This window comes from Rhodnius prolixus, unplaced genomic scaffold, assembly GCF_049639745.1.
Source record: "Rhodnius prolixus isolate KJV_2025 unplaced genomic scaffold, Rpr scaffold_2, whole genome shotgun sequence".
Classification (NCBI taxonomy): domain Eukaryota; kingdom Metazoa; phylum Arthropoda; class Insecta; order Hemiptera; family Reduviidae; genus Rhodnius; species Rhodnius prolixus.
In genome coordinates this window covers 39,306,857-39,324,854 of record NW_027411592.1, presented here as the reverse complement: position 1 = coordinate 39,324,854, position 17,998 = coordinate 39,306,857, and the positions used below count along the sequence as shown (strand labels likewise).

Genomic DNA, 17,998 nt, shown 5'->3' with positions numbered 1-17,998 from the left:
ACAAGTTTTAAGCAGGAATGATAACACAGTTTTTGCTAATGTTTTGTCAAAATATATTTTATTTGCTCGGTTGCGATAAATTTTTAATAATAATAATAGTGTTTATTCAGGAACTTAAAAACATACAAAAAACAAAATATTTATCCCAACTATAAACAAAATAATCTAACGTTTATTTTTTTTAAAACAAAACACACTTCGAGCATGGATAGTCCGTCTGCCGATTTGACTCTAATTTATTTATTAACCACACTAAATTTACAAATGTATGAATAAATATATAATAAAACATTTGCTAAACTTCGGAACTAAACATATTTCAAGATTAAAAAAAAGATTAATAGCGTGTACCTATACAGCTTGCACCAATCAAGGCCATTCAAATAAAGAATAATTTCACTTTTCTGGAGTTTTCTATTTTCCAAGTACTGTACCCTGAACTCCTGTAAAATCGGACATTCCCCAATAAAATGGATGATATCTTCTACCGCTCCAAGATTACACAGAGAACAATAGTGTCTATTTTCATCCCTATTAACACTAAAATTTAAGTTAAACAGTGGGCCTCTCAGCTTCATTATTACATTAATGAACTTCATACTGTTTTTATCATGAATATATCCGTTTTCCCCCAAATCCAACTCTAATTCTTTGTAAATATAATGGTATTTAGCGCTATTTGCTTTCCGTATCAGACTGTCACTAAATTCTAATTTTATTTTTAACATCAATTCATTATTAGACAATTTGATTTTATTTGCTGAAATGTAATTGATCTGGGCTATGCCGTTTCTTACACAGATCGAGATAATCTTTATACCAAAACAATTAAATTTTTAATATAAGTAAAGATAAGCAGAAAGTTGAGGAATTTTATATTTTATAGAGAAAGAAGAAGAAAATGCCAAAGTGATGTTTTTCAAATTTTCGCTCCTCCGTGCGATTTATTATCAACTTATATAGATCCTATTCAACCAGACGGTTTCAATTCTAGTAAGGCTTTCTAATAATTTTGAAAATAAATAAGTCGTTGCTTGATTTTGGATAACATAAATGCATTTGAGAGTTTACACAAAATCAAAAAAAAGTTCGTCTATGGGCTTTTTGCAGAAGGTTTAAAGCGGTATTGTACTGTAATATTAGATCTCTTAATTAGATGGTTTATTCGGTTGTTAAATTTGATTAAATAATATATTTGTTTACACATTATCACATCATTATATCGCTCCTTTTTTTAAAACGAATTTGGCGTGATAAACTGTAAGAAATAGTGTATTGGTAAATTCACTGTAAGAAATACAGAACAAAGAAAATACAGTAGGAACATATTAAAACAGTTAATTTTAAAGGAAGACTGTAAATACGTATTGGCTTTTTGAATTTTTACGCTAATGTTAAACGAATGCAAACTAAATCACAATTTTAAATGGTGTAATCTGTAAGCGCGTTTTAGCGGAGTTCGATTCTTCCCTCCAAAAGATCAGCGTTGAGTTAGAATGTACAAGGAATTCCTGGATTCAGTCGGCTGTGAATTACCTAACAAACTGTGTTCCATGAGGGGGGAGGTGTTTCAGTGGTTTGTGACAGTGTAGAGTGTATGTGTAATACTTTAGTTATGTAAACAGCAGTAGTTGTATTTGTAGTTTGAAGGTACAATTCAGATTTTGTTTTTCTTCTATTAGGTGCCATAAACACTTCAAGATTGCCTGAAAAGTGCATCATAGAAATGTCGGAAAGAATTGACCCAAACAGGGTTTGTGTACCTCCAATGCATACTCATAATCAACAGGTGGTTAGAAATAAATGTTTATTTCATTACTTGTCAACATTGTATAACAAATTAATTAAAATTGACGCAATATTAGAGTGTTAGAAGACGCAGCTTCACCTACATTTGAATTGTCGTATAGTAATGCTTTCTTTTGTTTATAGATGTCAATTTCTCAAAATATTCAACAATCTTCAGCACTTGAAGGCCTTCCGAAACAATTTGTTGGTGCACTTCGTACCCTCTTTGATATTCTGGACGAGAAAGCTGTTGGCTTCGTTAAATTGACAGGTTCAAGCAAATGATTTACAATAGAAGTTAAATTAATAATAAATAAAAAAAATCCAACCTCCAACCAAGTTTGGTTGGTTATATTTTCGAACACTATTCATAGATACTTTTTTTTATTGACTAATTAGAGCCATATATAGTGAATTTTTCTAATTTGAAAAGCACAGTTTACGGATCTTTTGTTAGAATGAAATTTATCTCGTAAATTTATAAATATTTTTGTAACAAGAAGTAAATTTCTTTGTGACGCAACTCAGAAATGATTTGTAATAGATGTGTTGAGAGCAGATATTTATTTGTATTTACTTACTCAGCATTGATGAGATTTCGTTTATTATTTAACGAGTGTTAAGGTTTATTCTGTTTTAATAGATATTGAGCATCGCTGGCAAGATGACGGCACAAAAGGATTACCCAAAGGAGTCATCGAAAGCTTAAGAAAAGTTACTCCACCTACTGGTTTGTTATCATTTGAAAGATTTTGTGCTGGTTTAAAAATCTGTTTATTACGAAATCAGGTACGTCTAAGGAAATATTTAACTAAAATAATATTAATACCTTCATAGTAATTGAACATTTATTTAATTGACAGTTCGGTTGCATTTTTTTTTTGTTACATAAGTGCCTAATAGGTAAGAAAAAATACCTTCAGGTAAACATAAACGGGATGGATTTAATATTTGATTTAAGGTGGAGGTTAAGAAGAGAGCTGGGCGACCTTCTGAGAATTGTGAGCCAAATGTTAGACCTCCGTCCGCGCCACTTCTTGATGTGGAGCCTAAAGGGAGCAATGGGATTGGTCAATGGGCAGCTTCTGTTGGAAGACATACAATGGCACAACAGAGGACTCTTAGCATGCCACAGTTACCTGCAGATCCTCCTCTTGGAATACCCGTCAAACCGCCTCTTTACGGGCCACCAAAGCCTCCCAGGTCAGTACATTTTTATCGATTTACAGTTCCGTTTAATCTTAACTTCAGAATATGACTCGACATATCACTGCAGACTAGCATTATGCACATTTCCAAAGTACACCCTCCTTAAGGTAGATTTACTTTAGGTGGGAATCTCGTCACTTATAAATTAAAACAGTTATTGTGGTCTGCCGGACGCTTAATGGCAGATTGCCAGTAATCCCGGGTGGCAATAAAATTAAGAATTTTTCTGAAGATTTCGTTCGAGTGGCGATTTTTTTGTTCTTTCTTTTTTTCAAGGGACTTCGCAAATATTAGATGGGGCTCTATTTTATAATCAACAAAACCTTCCTAAGGAGCATGCCCCAAAACCTAAGAAACCCAAGCCTAGAAGGGATCAGTCCCGTTTTCTATTAATATGAATTTGGAAATAATTCTAAATTTTAATTGTTTTGGGACTAACAGCATAGGTTCTTAATCCATGGGTATCTATCCTCGAACTCTCTTTTTCACCTTATCAAACTTAATAAAGTCCTTTAATTTAATGACTAGCGTAAATCATAAAACACTTTTCTTGATAACGTGAGTGGAAGTTGGAGTAAATTTTCGTGCTTTCATAAATTTTTCTGCTTTCCTAAAGAAAAAAACGTAATGTTTAATGTTGTAATGTTTAGTTGAATAAATCATATTTGTTCTCCTGGAAATACTCTACAATGGGTTGAATAAAAAGCCTTTGTAGTCACAATTCACGTATTCCTTAAAACAAAACGTTTTAATGTATTTGTCGACTGAGGATAGACTCAAGGAAACCAGGAACCTTCCGTTTAAAAAGAAAAAAGAAAGAAAAAAAAAAAAAAATAATTGGACTGAGAAAGCCTAATTCCATCCACAGTTGGAATCACGACTATAAAGAGCGACAGAATCTTGTGTTTCATCTTTTTATTCCTGTGACCTTTATTTTTGAGATTATTCCACAAGAAATGAGAGGCTTAAAAGTAAAGAAATTTACTTTTGTTTTTTACCTAAGATTCCAAAAAGAAGCTCTTAATAACACTTGATTCACATCTTCATTCATGTGAAATTGATTCACATCTTTTCTTTATGAGGGGTGCAAAATGATAGAAATACTGTAAGTTTTTCTTTTTTTTATATAATTTTTATAGTTTTAACTTTTTATTGAATTTAAAATGCTGAAATTTTATCATTGAAAAGGAGCGCTGTGGTACTTGAACGTGGGACAGTTGATAAATCTGAAATTCGATCAGCATTGCAAAACTGGCAGATGGGAATGATGATGGAAGAAGAGAAAAGAGCTTATAGCAGCGGAACTGGAAGGCCTCGTAGCATAGGAGACGGAAAACCCGCTGCTGATTCTGTGAATTCTGCTTCTTCCAACCAACAGCAGCAGCAATATAAAAAATCTAATCCTCGAAGGCGTGAACCTCGTAGGCACACGTTACAAAATGGCATTGACTACAATATGGTAATTATTTGAATTTGCTTTATATTGGTAAGTAAGAACTAGGTAGTTAAATGTGCTTTTAAGTAGCATTATTAACTCAGTAAACTTTTTTGCGATTCCCAAAATCACCTGTTTCAAATAACGTGGTCAACTACAGTAAAACGCCTGTATTCTCGATGTTAGATTAGTTTAATAATGAGTTTTTATTTTTAGTTCTAAAGACGAAGGAATTCATTGAAACATTAACATTCTTTATTTAATATCAAAGAAATTCATTTTTTAGTCCTAAAAGAATTATCTTTACATTCTTTATTCCTTAGTGGTGGTTAAATATTCGATATAAATAAAATGATTAAAACTAATCACCTTTAATCATTTATTTTATTACCTTCCCACCACTCCTGAAAGATATTGAGCCTTTGCCATTTATCAAGGCTGCATCATTGATCTGGGTTAACTTGGAACAATCTAATAGAAGTTTCGCGTCTATGATTAAGGACAATGGTACAAAAGGGAGCCAGTGGACAGCTTTTCACTGCACTCCTACATTAGTGCTGGTGAAGGTAATCGTGGCCCTTAACTAAAACATAGATTAGTTTATTAGATTTTTATTTATTGGATTAAAGTAAATACATATATACTCGTACATTGGAGTGCCAGTACGAATACTATAACCTCCAGCATATTAATTACAAAAATTGTTCAAAATATAAAATTGAATAATGAGGCAAAAAACTCATGAAAAAACCTCAGCTGATAGAAAAGTTCTACCTCAGGGAGTCCTTAACTCTCCTGTGCCTGTGCACCGAGTCCAAGCTATAGTCCCCTATTTGGCTGCAGAGGTGGTTGTGACTTGATTCACACTTACTGAAAAATCCAGTAGCGAGGCACTTGATGTAGTGTTCTACATAGTCCATGTTGGTGTTAGAGTGTAAGTCTGTAATACAGGTGTAACGGGGGGAAGTTGTGACAAGCCTGAGGAATTTGTTTTGGATGATCTGCTGCGAGGCGATATTGGATCAATATGTCAAACTCCAGAAGGAACAAGCATAAAGTAGCATAAGCCTAACCACTACCTTGTACAGGAGGAGTTTCTCTGCGGACAGTTTAGAGTCCCTGCAGAACAGCGGGAATAGCACTCGAATGGATGCCTTACCTTTATTGACTCTGCCCTTTATGTGGGGGTAAAAGTCAGCCCACGATCCAGTAATACTCCAAGATACTTGATAGTGGCAGCCCATAACCCAATTCGTCCCCCGAAGTGGACATGTCGATATCTAAAACATAGTCTCTTGGAAATAAGTTTAAGGTTAGCAGATCTGTTCACGAAATCCTGTTGTTTTTTTATTTTCTTTCATTGTTGCCTCGCTTTTGTACCTAAGCTCTGCTTAGTCTGTAAGTGAATTGTTGGACGACGTTAAATCACAACCTGCCTTTGCCATTTGATATTTTCGCTGCAGAAATGTTGCAGTGAATTATTACATTATCTTTCAACCATATTGTGAGTCATTTTTTAGTGCAGGAAATGTGTTCACAGTCCGTTGGAACTAAAGGCTTTCACGCCTTTCTCTGAGAATCAACAAATATTACAGACTTAATTTTCCAGCCTCACAACCTCCGCTTATAGCTTTAATTCGAAATATGTAGCGGAGTGTTCGAGGCTTCATAAACCTTGAAATGCATCGCCCCTCTGGCAATTATGTTTGTTTATCAAACTGAACCACTTGTGTAGATAGGTTCTAAGAAATCCTGGGATACCTGGTGAGGATTACAGCCAAGTATACAGCTTTCAGTTTTAGTGCTTAGACGTCTCTTTCTTGACATCATTTCCTACTTACTAGTCATTTTTCGCATGCTTGCTTACTTTTTTCAGTTAAAGCGAATGAAACAAATAGAACTAGAAAAGGATGTACTGATGCAAGGCTTGGAGGCAGTAGATCGAGCGAGGGAATGGTATCTGAAGCAAATATCGGCGGTTCAAGAAAAGATGAAGTACCTTGGTAGAATGGGACATTCGGTAGTGTTGCATTTTGTAATCAATTTATTTCTATACAGCTTAGTTCTTAACAGCTCTTATACAACTGTCCTACCGGACAGTTTTAATTAATAATAATAGAAATTTTCGCCAAAAATGAAATTAGTAATTAGTTCTAAAATGAAAGATGTTTAGTCAATTATTGTTTGTATTTTCAGGAGCAATGGAGTGAAGCGCAAGAAGAACGCCTAGAGTTGCAAAGAGCTCGAGTGCTTGAAGTGAACAGACATTTAGCTACCCTCACAGATCCTGGAGAACGGGGAGGTCTTCCATTGCACATGAACTTAGCAGTTAGTCCACATTCTTCTCATCTCATAGCGAGACTTAAACAGCAAAATCATATTCTTACTCAGGCAAGCGTTTGAATAGATATATGATCAATAAACGTGATTTATAATTAACGGATCATAATGAAATGGTCATGATTTGCAGGAAGTTAACAAGAAAAGTGATCGTATAACTGCCCTCGAACGAGAAAAAGCTTCTTTAATTAGAGAACTATTTCACACGAGAGGTCCTTCTACTAGACCTTCCGCCCAACCACAAGAACCCAACGCATTTTTGTAACAAATTTATTCTAGTTCCTATAACGTTAAAATTATATAGTTGTAAAAAATGTTAGTTTTTTTAATCATTCGACGAATTTAACCAAGAAAATTAATATTAATGATTGTTAAACAATCGATGGCCATCTTAAGTTTTAAAGTAAAATTTCTGTTACTTTTAATTTTTTGCAAGCTCAGCTAGTAATAAAACTAAAGAAATTTTACTAGATCAACTTAGTTGGAGCCCTCTTGAAATTAGTATTAGAAAATGTTCTTTTTTTTTAAATTTACAATTAAATTGATTAATTTTGAAATTCAAATGTTGGTGACACATTAAGCAATATACAAGTAAACGATCAATGATGATTACGAATGAACTCGCTTTAGACTTTGAATCTGTAATTGCAGGAAGTTCTGTCCACTATTTGTAAATCAAAATTCATTTTGGAAAAACGCTCCTTTATTGAACCTTGATTTTTAAAAACAATTTGTTTGTATAAAATCTCATCTAATTTGACCTTTGAATAGGTTTTAGGACTGAGAGGTGTTAGCAAAGAAATATAGATTAGGCCAAAAATGAAACTTGTTAAAAAATAGTTAATTTTTTTTTTGGGAGTTATTTTTCTTAAAGTAGTTTTGTTTAGTAGTAGCCGATGATGCCCCTCCCCTGGTAGCTTGACAGCCTTGATATTTTTTTTTATCAAAGATACTTTTATATCTTGAAAGGTTTTTTCCCCTTGAGCTGGCCTTAAGGATAATGGCCTATAGAAAGAATTATTAACTCTGTAAGTCCTCATCACACACTCATAAATTAAAAACAATTGAAATATTTTTGTACGAGAGAATTCTTTTTTAAATACTGGTACTACGATTTCTGAGATGAAATCTTTCGAAACATCTATATTTTATTAAAATTTTGTTTAAGTGAAATAAGTAGCAATTTGTTTAGACTATAGATTGGTACGATTTATATCCCACCGAAGCTTATTAGTGAAATTGTGGTTTTTTCATCTACATTTTTATTTATTAAGATTACATACAAACAAGATTGGTTTCACTTAGTATGCTGAGAGATTAGGAAGATATGGAAAATCTCTTACACAAAAAGTAACTTGTCTAAGATAATATCTAATACTTCAAATAAATTATTCTTCCATTTAGGAGTTGAAAAAATAAGTAAATAACCGAAAAAGTTTTTAATTAAAAAAAAGATTCGATAGGTAAACAGTTCAATTTTGAGATCTATCACCTATATTTTTCTAATCTGCCTTTACATAATAAATCAGACTCATCATTCTTATAAATTCTTATAAAATAGTTTTATAGTTAATAGTGACATATATAGTTAAAAAAGTTATATAGTTTCTTTTTCTGTCAGAAAACAATTTAAGCCGGTTTAGCTTCAAAAATATTTCATAACGCTCCTGTATTGCTACATTCAAATATATTAAGAATAAAATTAGAAATTGTAAAGTAGTGAATAAAATTAGAAATGGTAAAGTAGTGAATGTTACCATTAAGGAAAGAGGCCATAAGTAATTGTTAGAAGTTTTAGCTCTACATTTCAAATAACCGAATAAAATTTTGTTTATCATATTCTTACTAATGATGTTCGTATAGTTCATAAACTCTTTTTTAGGAAAGAGTTTCCTTTAATTTGTAAATTACTGATACTGAAATCCTTCGCATCCATTTAAATTTTTATTAAAAAGTTTTTAGGATTAAAATTAGTCTAACAATATGTTTTCCCAATTGTAGCAAAATTATTGCCAAGTACCCATCCACAATCACTGTGTTATTACTTATCAATTTCTGTTTAATGTTTATACTTACTTTTACTGAATATTTAGTTTTATTAAGCAAAGTTTGCATTTAATTAATGAAAATTATCCGTCCTTAAAATGCTGTGTATACATTTTTATATAAAATTTTTATTAAATGAATTTTTAACAAATTAAATTATTACTAAAACTTTTGGACATTTTCATTTCCTTTTCCTTCGTTTTCCTAATAATCTGACTTTGTAAGTTTCTCTATTTTAACTCATTTTCTGTCAATTACGTAACATTCATAATAAACAATTTTCTAACAGATAAGAAAAGATAATTTATACTTTGGATATTACCAATTTGAGATGGTTTTCATGATCAATGACGGTGGTACAGTGGTTGTTTGATTTAAGATCCAAAGTTAGAAGTAAAAATGGATGCAGGATAGTAGTCCTGATAGAGTGCTCCAAAATAGTCTCCTCATATTCCTTCAGATCATCGGAAAACCTAAATGTTCGTATTGAGGTCATCGTGACACAAGGTTCTTTAGATGGCTTAAGTCACCATCTTGAATTTATTCAGTACTTCTTTCACATAGGGAATTACAGCGAATCCTAAACTTTCCTGGTATTAGTTATAACCTCTTTTTTTTAATATGATAAAGGTACAATAATTAATTTTTTCTTTTCCTGATGTCTTTAAGTTTTTAAAATTTTCTTTTTTTGATGTTTTTGGCAAGGAGAACCTGTCTATTCCCTACACTCATTTAATCTAGCGTAAGGAAAGCTACGAGAACCCCATTAGCCATTCATTGCTAGAATACCATTAGGTAAGTTTATATAAAATGCACAAAAACGTGGATCTGAAGAGGAAGTTGCCTTGAGTTTAATAAAATCGAAGTGGCATCGAAAGTAGCCTTTAACTAATGTAAATACTTGGTCCTTAAAAGAAAAGCTCAAGTATGAAGTAGATGCTATAAAATTTAGAGAATGCTTCCAGTATTGATTAGCAAAATTTTGAGATTTAGCATTCGCATTAATTAAAAACAGATTGATTGCTACCAATTTGTATTTTTGAGTGTACTGCAAGAGTTTTAAGAGCTTCTCGTCTAATCTCTCGCCAGGGAAACTGCATTTTTCTGTCAAGTAAGAATATTAAAATTACAATTAGAATAGTGGTGATCTACTGAGCTGGGCCTGAAGCCAAAATATAGTGTTCGTCCAGCGAAGCCTTGTCCTATCAGAGGGTCGTGAAACTTCTGACAGATTGTCTTTAGTAAATTAAATATAACTAAATAAATAATTAAATATTCTAAAATGTTCTCATAATCCGCGAATGCTGAATAATGCACTTTTAAAAATAATAATAGTAGTTTTATTAATATTTTGCTTGGTAACCGACATAAAAAGAACAGTATATTCAGATTTCTCCAAACTGCAATTACTTAGTTCCAACTGCGCACCTCCAAAATAAACAAATTATTATATTGCCATAGTGTTTTCGGAAAATCAACTGAGGTGACAATAACTGATATAGGCCTAAAGTTGAAACACAAGTACCCTCTTGCCCTCTTCATTGCGCCAATATCTTATAAAAGAACTGTATTTGAAAAATTAGTTGCTAAATTTCCTGATGAGAATGCATCACTTGTTTTACCTCTACATACACCAAAGGAATCGCAGGAAGGTCTCTTGTACTTACTACTAAAATTTAAAATCATCTGAGGCTGCTGTAGTGAGAAGTACTAGGACCACAATCTGTTTGAAAAATGAAATTATAATTCCCTAGGTGGGTGCCCAGATGGAGCAAAGGAAATGCTATGCTCAAGAATTGGGAGTTATAATTGCATGAAAGGTGGTACTATTTTAGAGAAAAATATGCAGGGATTGAGGAAAGAAGTTATACTATTGATTTCTCACTGTTTCATGTTCAGTTCTTTTATGGAATCAAAAATAAATATAGAAACGTTTTTGCAAAAATTTTGTCAGGTTTAATGGTTATGTATTAAAAAAATCTTCCAGGTGCTGGCCATTAGATTTTTTCTTTCTAGGAGCTCTTTACAGCTCACTATTCGGTGATAGACAGTGTTGTCTGTTAAGAGAGAACACTGTACAAAGGTTAGCAGTGCACTGAAAAAAGCTCCAGGCGCCTACGACAGATGTGGCATCGCCTAAAAATTTAAGAAAAAAAATCTCAAATTTTAAAAGATGTTTTAAAAATAAGTACTAGTTTGTGAATAGAAATTTATTTATTTTTTTATAGATTTCTTTTAGCAAACTCTTTAAAAAAAAGCACCTCGTTTAATTAATAGAATTCTACGGCTTGGAAGATCATTTTATAGATCATGGGAGCGCAAAATGGTCTGACTGATAATGATAAATAGGTAAAAATGGTGCTCAATCTAAAAAAAGTTGGGGTTTAGTAAAATGAAGCATATTCAGAAGTGTCCAAATTTAAACTAATGAATTATAAACTACTACCTAAAAGGAATATAGTGAGGGGAAAGAGCTTAGCTTGGTAATAGTTGTCTGCTGATTGTTTACAATTTATTAGGCAAAAGAAATCAATAAGGTGGTGGCACATATGTACGTTGAAATGTTTATTTACTTAATCAAGAGTGAGTAACAAAAAAAGTAAGATTATTGTGAACATAATTTTATCGTCATTGTAACATAACTAACAGTTCTTCAATGCAAACTAAACATTTTTTAGCATAACACAAAAATGTGCCAAAATCTAAATTTAAATAAAGAACAATTGTTAAAAAAATGTCTTATCAACGTAACAATTAATTTATCATACAAAATTAAAGAGTTTAGGAATACATTTATGATCACAATTTTTTTTAAACAGTAACAAACTTTCTCTCGGTTCAAAACAGAAGTGCCACAATTCTTTACTTTAAAAGACATTTATACAATTTAAAAAGCAAATTAATTAAATGTGCAATAACTTCTTAAAGCAGTTAGAATGGTGTATATTGGTCCACGATAAGGTACGATTTATCAATTCCATAGTAAGTTAATAAAATATAACTAACATCTTAAATAAGTACATACAAATAAGAATTTCATTACTACTTTGCTAAGCTTTTAAAGACATGTTTTAATACATTGGAACGAAGATAGATATCTTATCTGATACTCTTTCAATATCCGTAAATATCTGGAAGGGGCTAGCGCCCACAGTGCTTTGGACAGCTTACGACTATCCCAACAAAAAACATCATGCCTGGAAGGGAATCTCAATAAGGCTCAGCACAATTCAATGCCAAACAAGAATACAGCTTATAATAATAGCTCCATGCTTTTTTTTATGATTAATAAGTTGGCTCACAAGAACTTAATTTTTACATGCAAACAATTAGAAATTAGTTAAAATTAGTACAATTTTCACCAAAACGTGATGAGACTATTAACCTTTTAAAAAATAGATTTGGTACAAAAAGTTATAACTTAACAAAACTGGATATAACAATTTAAAGCTACAAATTATTTTAGTGATCTTAAAAACTGCATCAAAACCTACTGTAGAGCAAATTATTTGATTAACTTTAATTACTTTCCTTTACTCGTCAATAATTTTATTTCATCCCAGTGTATTCCATCAGTTGGTAATTCAGAAGTAACAAAAGGTGAAATCCATGTTAAATACCATCGATTGCCAAACACTATTCGAATATTTTCTTTAGCGTTTCCGAGATCGTAATCTTTGATGTTTTTTCCTTTTTCGTACATTACCATACCGTTACAAATATTATTAAAGTGATAAAAAAATAACACACTACCAGCTACCATAGCTACCATTGTAAGTACACAGAGGAGCCTGTAAAACTGAAGTGTAAATGCATCACTCCCAAACACTAAAGCAGCTAGGGGTAAAAACAGTTTTAAGAATCCAGATAATGTTAAAGAGGTGTACTTCCAAACGTAGAATGCATTAAAATATGTGCAATATATACCAGATAACGTAAAATAAAAGAGAAACATAATGAAATAACGTTGATTGTAATGTCCAATGCAGCAAGAAGTGAAGTTACAGTGATGATCCCTTTTTAAAATACATGTGTTGCAAGCATTGCAATGCCATGATCTTGGAGGAGTTATGCAATCACAACTTGCACAAAATTTCCACTTTGGTTTCAATTCTGATGATAGAAATTTTCCATCTATACTTGTGTCAGTGACATAAACAGCTACATAATTTCCTACAACATTGATTAAAAGATATGTTGATATTATACAATGAAATATGTAAATTGCGTTACGATCGCCGAAATATTGAGGTATGACCATAAATACTTCAAACCAGTAAATAATTGGAAACATAGAAACCATAAGTATAACAGCAGAATAGTCCGCAAAAGTTTTAGGTAACAATCTCTTTCGCCACATTGCACTTTAGTTGCCGCACATTTTATAAATAAAATCCATTTTTTTGAAAAAATAACACACCCACTAAACCATTTAGAGGTTACATGGTTTCTTAGTTTTGTATCAGATTTGTAACCTTCCCGGCTCTCTATCATATGAAATAAAAGATAATCGATCAAAATGCGACTGTTCTATTATTTATTCTAACAGTCTCAGTTTTTTTTAAAAAAAAGAAAGAAGAAATCAAATCAGATTTAACAAATAAAATAATTACTAGAATTCTCTCTTATGTACTTAACTTAGCAGGTGATGTAAAAATACATATGATTCCCTGCAGAGTAACATTACAATCACTTCAGACTGGGCCAATAGTTGATGTCTTCAAATTAAAGCGAAATGTTTGTATATGTATGTACCTATGTATGATTAGATTAAGTTCCAACCAATTTACTGCAACCTTTATCTTGTAAAATGATCTTATAAAAAACTTATTGTGGCACTGGGTTCGATTCCCGGCCTTGGCCTTTTATTTAATGGTTAAATGAGAAATAGTAAAGTACGTTTGCTAGTCACCTCCGTCCACGACACCTAGTAAATGGTAAGTTGGACATTAAGCCCCGCCTGAAAAAATAGGCGATTACTTTTATAAAAAACTTTCTAGATGAAAGATTTAGATCGTTAGCCACGCCCAGCCCCGTACTTGCGATTTTTACTTAAAGAATACCTGCAGTTTCAATAAGAATAATTATTAGTAACGTAAAGAGTGCGAAGAGTTATTACCAACAGCAAAATAATTAGCAAAAAGTACACTTCACTGACATGCAGGGCAAATTAGAGTAGGAAAAAGAGCGAGGGTGTTTGAGGTATTTTGAAGAAAAAACGCTAGATGTGGATAAGTGGTTACAACTTACAACGAGAAAAAGATTTGTTGATTAGCAGGTTGAGAATCATCTTCTTCCAATCTATAAGTAAGCAAGCTTATTTAAGAAGTGCCGCATGCTTAAAAGAAGCCTTTTTATGAAAATGTGTCTACTGCCTCTAATAACGGAGCTTTAAAATTGAGGATTTAATTCATATTCTTTAAGATACATACAGTTAAGGACAGTCATATCCATACACCAGTTTTTGTTTCTTTATCTGTTTTTATTTTATTTTTGGTGAGTTAAGGATAACAAATAACACTCACATATGTATTAGGTAAAATTTTATTTTTTACAATATAACACTTTTTTCAATTCATAAACTGTAAAAATTTAGCCAAAATAGGTAATTGTTTCGAAATAACTCCGTCACCAACGAGACTTTCATATTCATACATTTGAAACAATAAACATTTCTTGATCATAAAAAAAAAAACTCAATATTTCGTTGGGTAGTCTTTTCTCTTAATTACTTCAGATAACCTCCTAGGCAGGGGCCAAGGGGGGGGGAGTCTTCGAGCTTCCATTCCGCCAGGGTGAATAGTTAAGGCTTCACCTTCTATTCACCAAGACCGTCCGAGCGTAGCATTAAGTTATACTACATCCTGCAAGAGGTGGCCCTGCTGGATAACTAAACTCGGCGGATCTAGACATGGATGTCGATAAAAATCCCGGGTGGCTTAGGGTGGAAGTCACTCGTCACCAGGGTGGTGTCCCCGGGGGCAGCTCTGGAAAACACCCCCCCAATCCAAGGTGTGGGACTCCGTGCTGAGGGATGGATGGCACAGGGGTTTTTGTGCCAAGAACGGATCCTCCGGGGTACCAGGCGACCCCCCGGTAGTAGGTAGCCTTACCCGACCAAGCGGGGCTCTGGCCGGGCGGACTTTTTAATTCCCTAGCTACTCGTGGGACCAAAATGGACAAGGAAACAAAAAACAAAAATACGGGTGGGGAAAAACAACAACAGCAACAACAGATACAACAGGCACAACAACAGTCACAACAACAGCAGTCACAACAACAACATCAACAACAACAGACACGACGACAAAACAGACGGAAACAACAGTCTGTAATAGGCCAGGGGGGTGGAGGTAAAAACCCCACGACCTCTAAGGCCGATCCCAATATAATAACAGCCAAAGGCCGTAAAAATGTGGCCATGGCAGGTATAAGCGGGGAAATAAAACCCTGCAAAGGCCAAGGGAAGGGGATGGGTAATCCTCCAACCAAAATGGCCGGTATGGTTAAACCTAAGACACCTGAGGCCCTAGGGGCGGGAGGTGGACAACGATCTAGTTTTAGGGCAGACTCCCTAGAGGCGATAGAGAACATGTCGGATGCAGAAGTGCATGCGGCACGTATCTCGGGTAGCTCAAAGAAGAGGGTCATGGCCCTTACTAGAGAGGGTCGGGATTACGTGCAAGCCAAGAGGCAGGTAATCCGGGATAATTTTAATCGCTGGGCCCAGCAAACCTCTAAGGCAGCTAAAAGACCCAGGTCAGAGGGGGAATCCCCACAACAATGGCAACCGGCAAAGAAGGCTAAGGCTAGGGCTGGGGAGAAATCCTACAGCGAGGCCCTCTCCTTTGTCAAAGTTGCCATTGTGCAGGAGGGGTACCCTGAAGCTCAGCTGGCTCCGGAAAGGCTCACCGCCATCCAGCAGGCCGTGCTGAAAGAATATGATCAAATCCCAAAAGGGAGCATGCAGGTTAGATTAGCCAAATGCATGTATAGGCCAGGGTTTGTCTTGGCCACCTGTGCTGATCAATTCAGTGCAGAGTGGCTTAGGGACATTGTCCCAAAGCTTAGACCCTGGGAGGGAGCCAAGCTGCTGCCGCTGCTAGGGGATGATATTCCAAGGCCTGAAACCGCAGTAGTATTTATCCCCGATGAGCAGGGTAGCAGGATAGAGGCCGATACAGTGCTGAAGCGGTTGGAGGTAGGTAATCAAAAGTTATGTACCGACAACTGGAAAGTATGGGGTTGTAAGCCCGCGGAGGGTGGTCAGGTGTGGACCTTCTCCATGGATAGGGCCTCATTAGACGAATTGAGGAGGCTGAATATGTCTCCTTTCTTCGGTTGGGGACAGGTGAAGTTTAGGGCGAAGTCCTCAAAATATCAGGGCCCGGAAGAGGCCAAGACATCAACGGAAGAGGAGGGGTTGATGTTGAAGGCCACAGACCCTGAAAAAGAATCTACGCCGGGGGGGCAGAGTGGGTTGGAGGGGGAAATGGAGGCCCTCAGTGCCGCTCTGTCCGAATTACCTGCGGACGTGGGGTATCCCAAAGGAGAAGGGGTAGAGGCGATGGAGATTTCCGTGGGCGAACTCCCGTGTGGAAGTGAATCCTTGCCTCAGAGGCCTAGCGGCCTGGGGCAAGAGTCAGGATCCGCCGAGACACGGGGGGGAGTCGCGGGAACACAGGACGTCGCCCTGCCCCCCCCGGACGCTTAACATGGTGCTGAAAGTGGTGCAGGCAAACCTTCACCACGCCAAGGCTGCTTCGGCCGTGGTGTGTAGGAGGTTTGACAGCGAGGGGCTAGATTTAGCCCTACTGCAGGAGCCATGGTACCATGGGGGGTCTGTCCGGGGTCTTAATCCCAAATTGGGGAAGACACTATACAGCAAGTCTGCTAATAGACCCCGAGCCTGTATAGTGCTTAAGAATGGGATTGGCTGTTCTCTAATACCGGAGCTATGCTCTGGAGATTTTGTTACAGCTCTTCTCAATATCAACACCGAAGGAGGACCAAGAAAACTTGTAGTTTGCTCGGCTTATTTTCCCGGTGATGAGGACTGCCTCCCAACTCTGTTAGGCGACACTGTTGCCCACTGCCGGAGAGAGGGATTGCAGCTAATACTGGGGTGTGACGCCAACGCACACAATACTGCATGGGGGAGCACCGACGACAACGCCAGAGGTAAGTTACTTTTAGAATTCATTTCTGGTGAGGGGCTGCATGTGTCTAATATAGGATCAGTCCCGACTTTCGTGACTGCAACTAGGAGGGAGGTGTTGGACTTAACTCTTGCCACGCGTTGCATGTCAAATACCGTAGCTAATTGGCATGTATCGAATGAGCCGTCTTGTTCCGATCATAGGCATATCAGATTCGATATATGCGTCCCGCCCCTGGTTATCAAGAGGCTGCGAAGCCCTAGAGAAACCCACTGGGCGGGATTTACCCAATCGCTCACAGAGTCTCTAACAAGCTTTAAGGTTGATGTTAGAAGGACGGAGAGCATCGAACAGGCAGTGGACCACATCAATGAGGCGATATTGGAGGCCTATCAGGAAAATTGCCCGGAAAAGATTAGACCCCAAAGGTCGAAAACAGTCTGGTGGAATAGTCACCTCGAAAAGAGGAGAAAAGAGGTGAGAAGGCTGTTCAATAAGGCCAAATCTAACCAGGACTGGGATTTGTATAAACAAGCTCTGACGCAGTACAACAAGGAGATAAGGAAGGCCAAGCGAAGCGCCTGGCGGTCATTCTGTGAGAACATTAAAGAAGCCCCAGAATGCGCCAGAATACATAGAGTCTTGGCGAAAGAAGGTACTGCGGGCAGAATAGGTTTCATGGCTAAGGATGATGGAACCTATACTAAGTCGATGGAGGAAACCCTGGAATTACTCTTGAGTACTCATTTTCCGGGGTCCACCCGACTATCAGCCTCGGGTTATGAGGAGGTCTGCTCGGAGGTACCGAAAAGACCTTCAAGGGCGGATTGGAAGATTGCGACGCACATCGTTCAGCCAAACAAGCTGCGGTGGGCGATCGCGCGGTTCCAGCCCTTCAAATCCCCGGGGCCGGATGGAATTTATCCAGCCTTTTTACAAAAGGCAGGGGAGGTGCTAATGCCCTTCCTGTGTAGAATTCTCAGAGGCTGTTTGGCTTGGAGGTTCATTCCTGAAGTATGGC

At 36.0% G+C, this 17,998-nt stretch overlaps 2 protein-coding genes across 2 annotated transcripts; one reads left to right on the top strand and one right to left on the bottom strand.

Annotated features, from left to right (window-relative positions):
- The first annotated feature begins 1,555 nt into the window (after nt 1-1,555).
- Nucleotides 1,556-8,065, top strand: LOC141449615 (suppressor APC domain-containing protein 2). The gene is made up of 9 exons (XM_074119182.1): nt 1,556-1,595; nt 1,683-1,789; nt 1,933-2,059; nt 2,432-2,577; nt 2,750-2,991; nt 4,186-4,456; nt 6,309-6,452; nt 6,629-6,823; nt 6,903-8,065. The coding sequence occupies exons 2-9, from the start codon at nt 1,727-1,729 to the stop codon at nt 7,035-7,037; spliced, it is 1,323 nt and encodes a 440-aa protein (XP_073975283.1). The 5' UTR covers nt 1,556-1,595; nt 1,683-1,726; the 3' UTR covers nt 7,038-8,065.
- A 3,305-nt stretch (nt 8,066-11,370) lies between these two features.
- Nucleotides 11,371-13,338, bottom strand: LOC141449610 (probable palmitoyltransferase ZDHHC24). The gene has a single exon (XM_074119169.1). It carries the CDS (start codon nt 13,176-13,178, stop codon nt 12,342-12,344), a length of 837 nt encoding a protein of 278 aa, XP_073975270.1. The 5' UTR covers nt 13,179-13,338; the 3' UTR covers nt 11,371-12,341.
- Between the last annotated feature and the right edge of the window lie 4,660 nt (nt 13,339-17,998).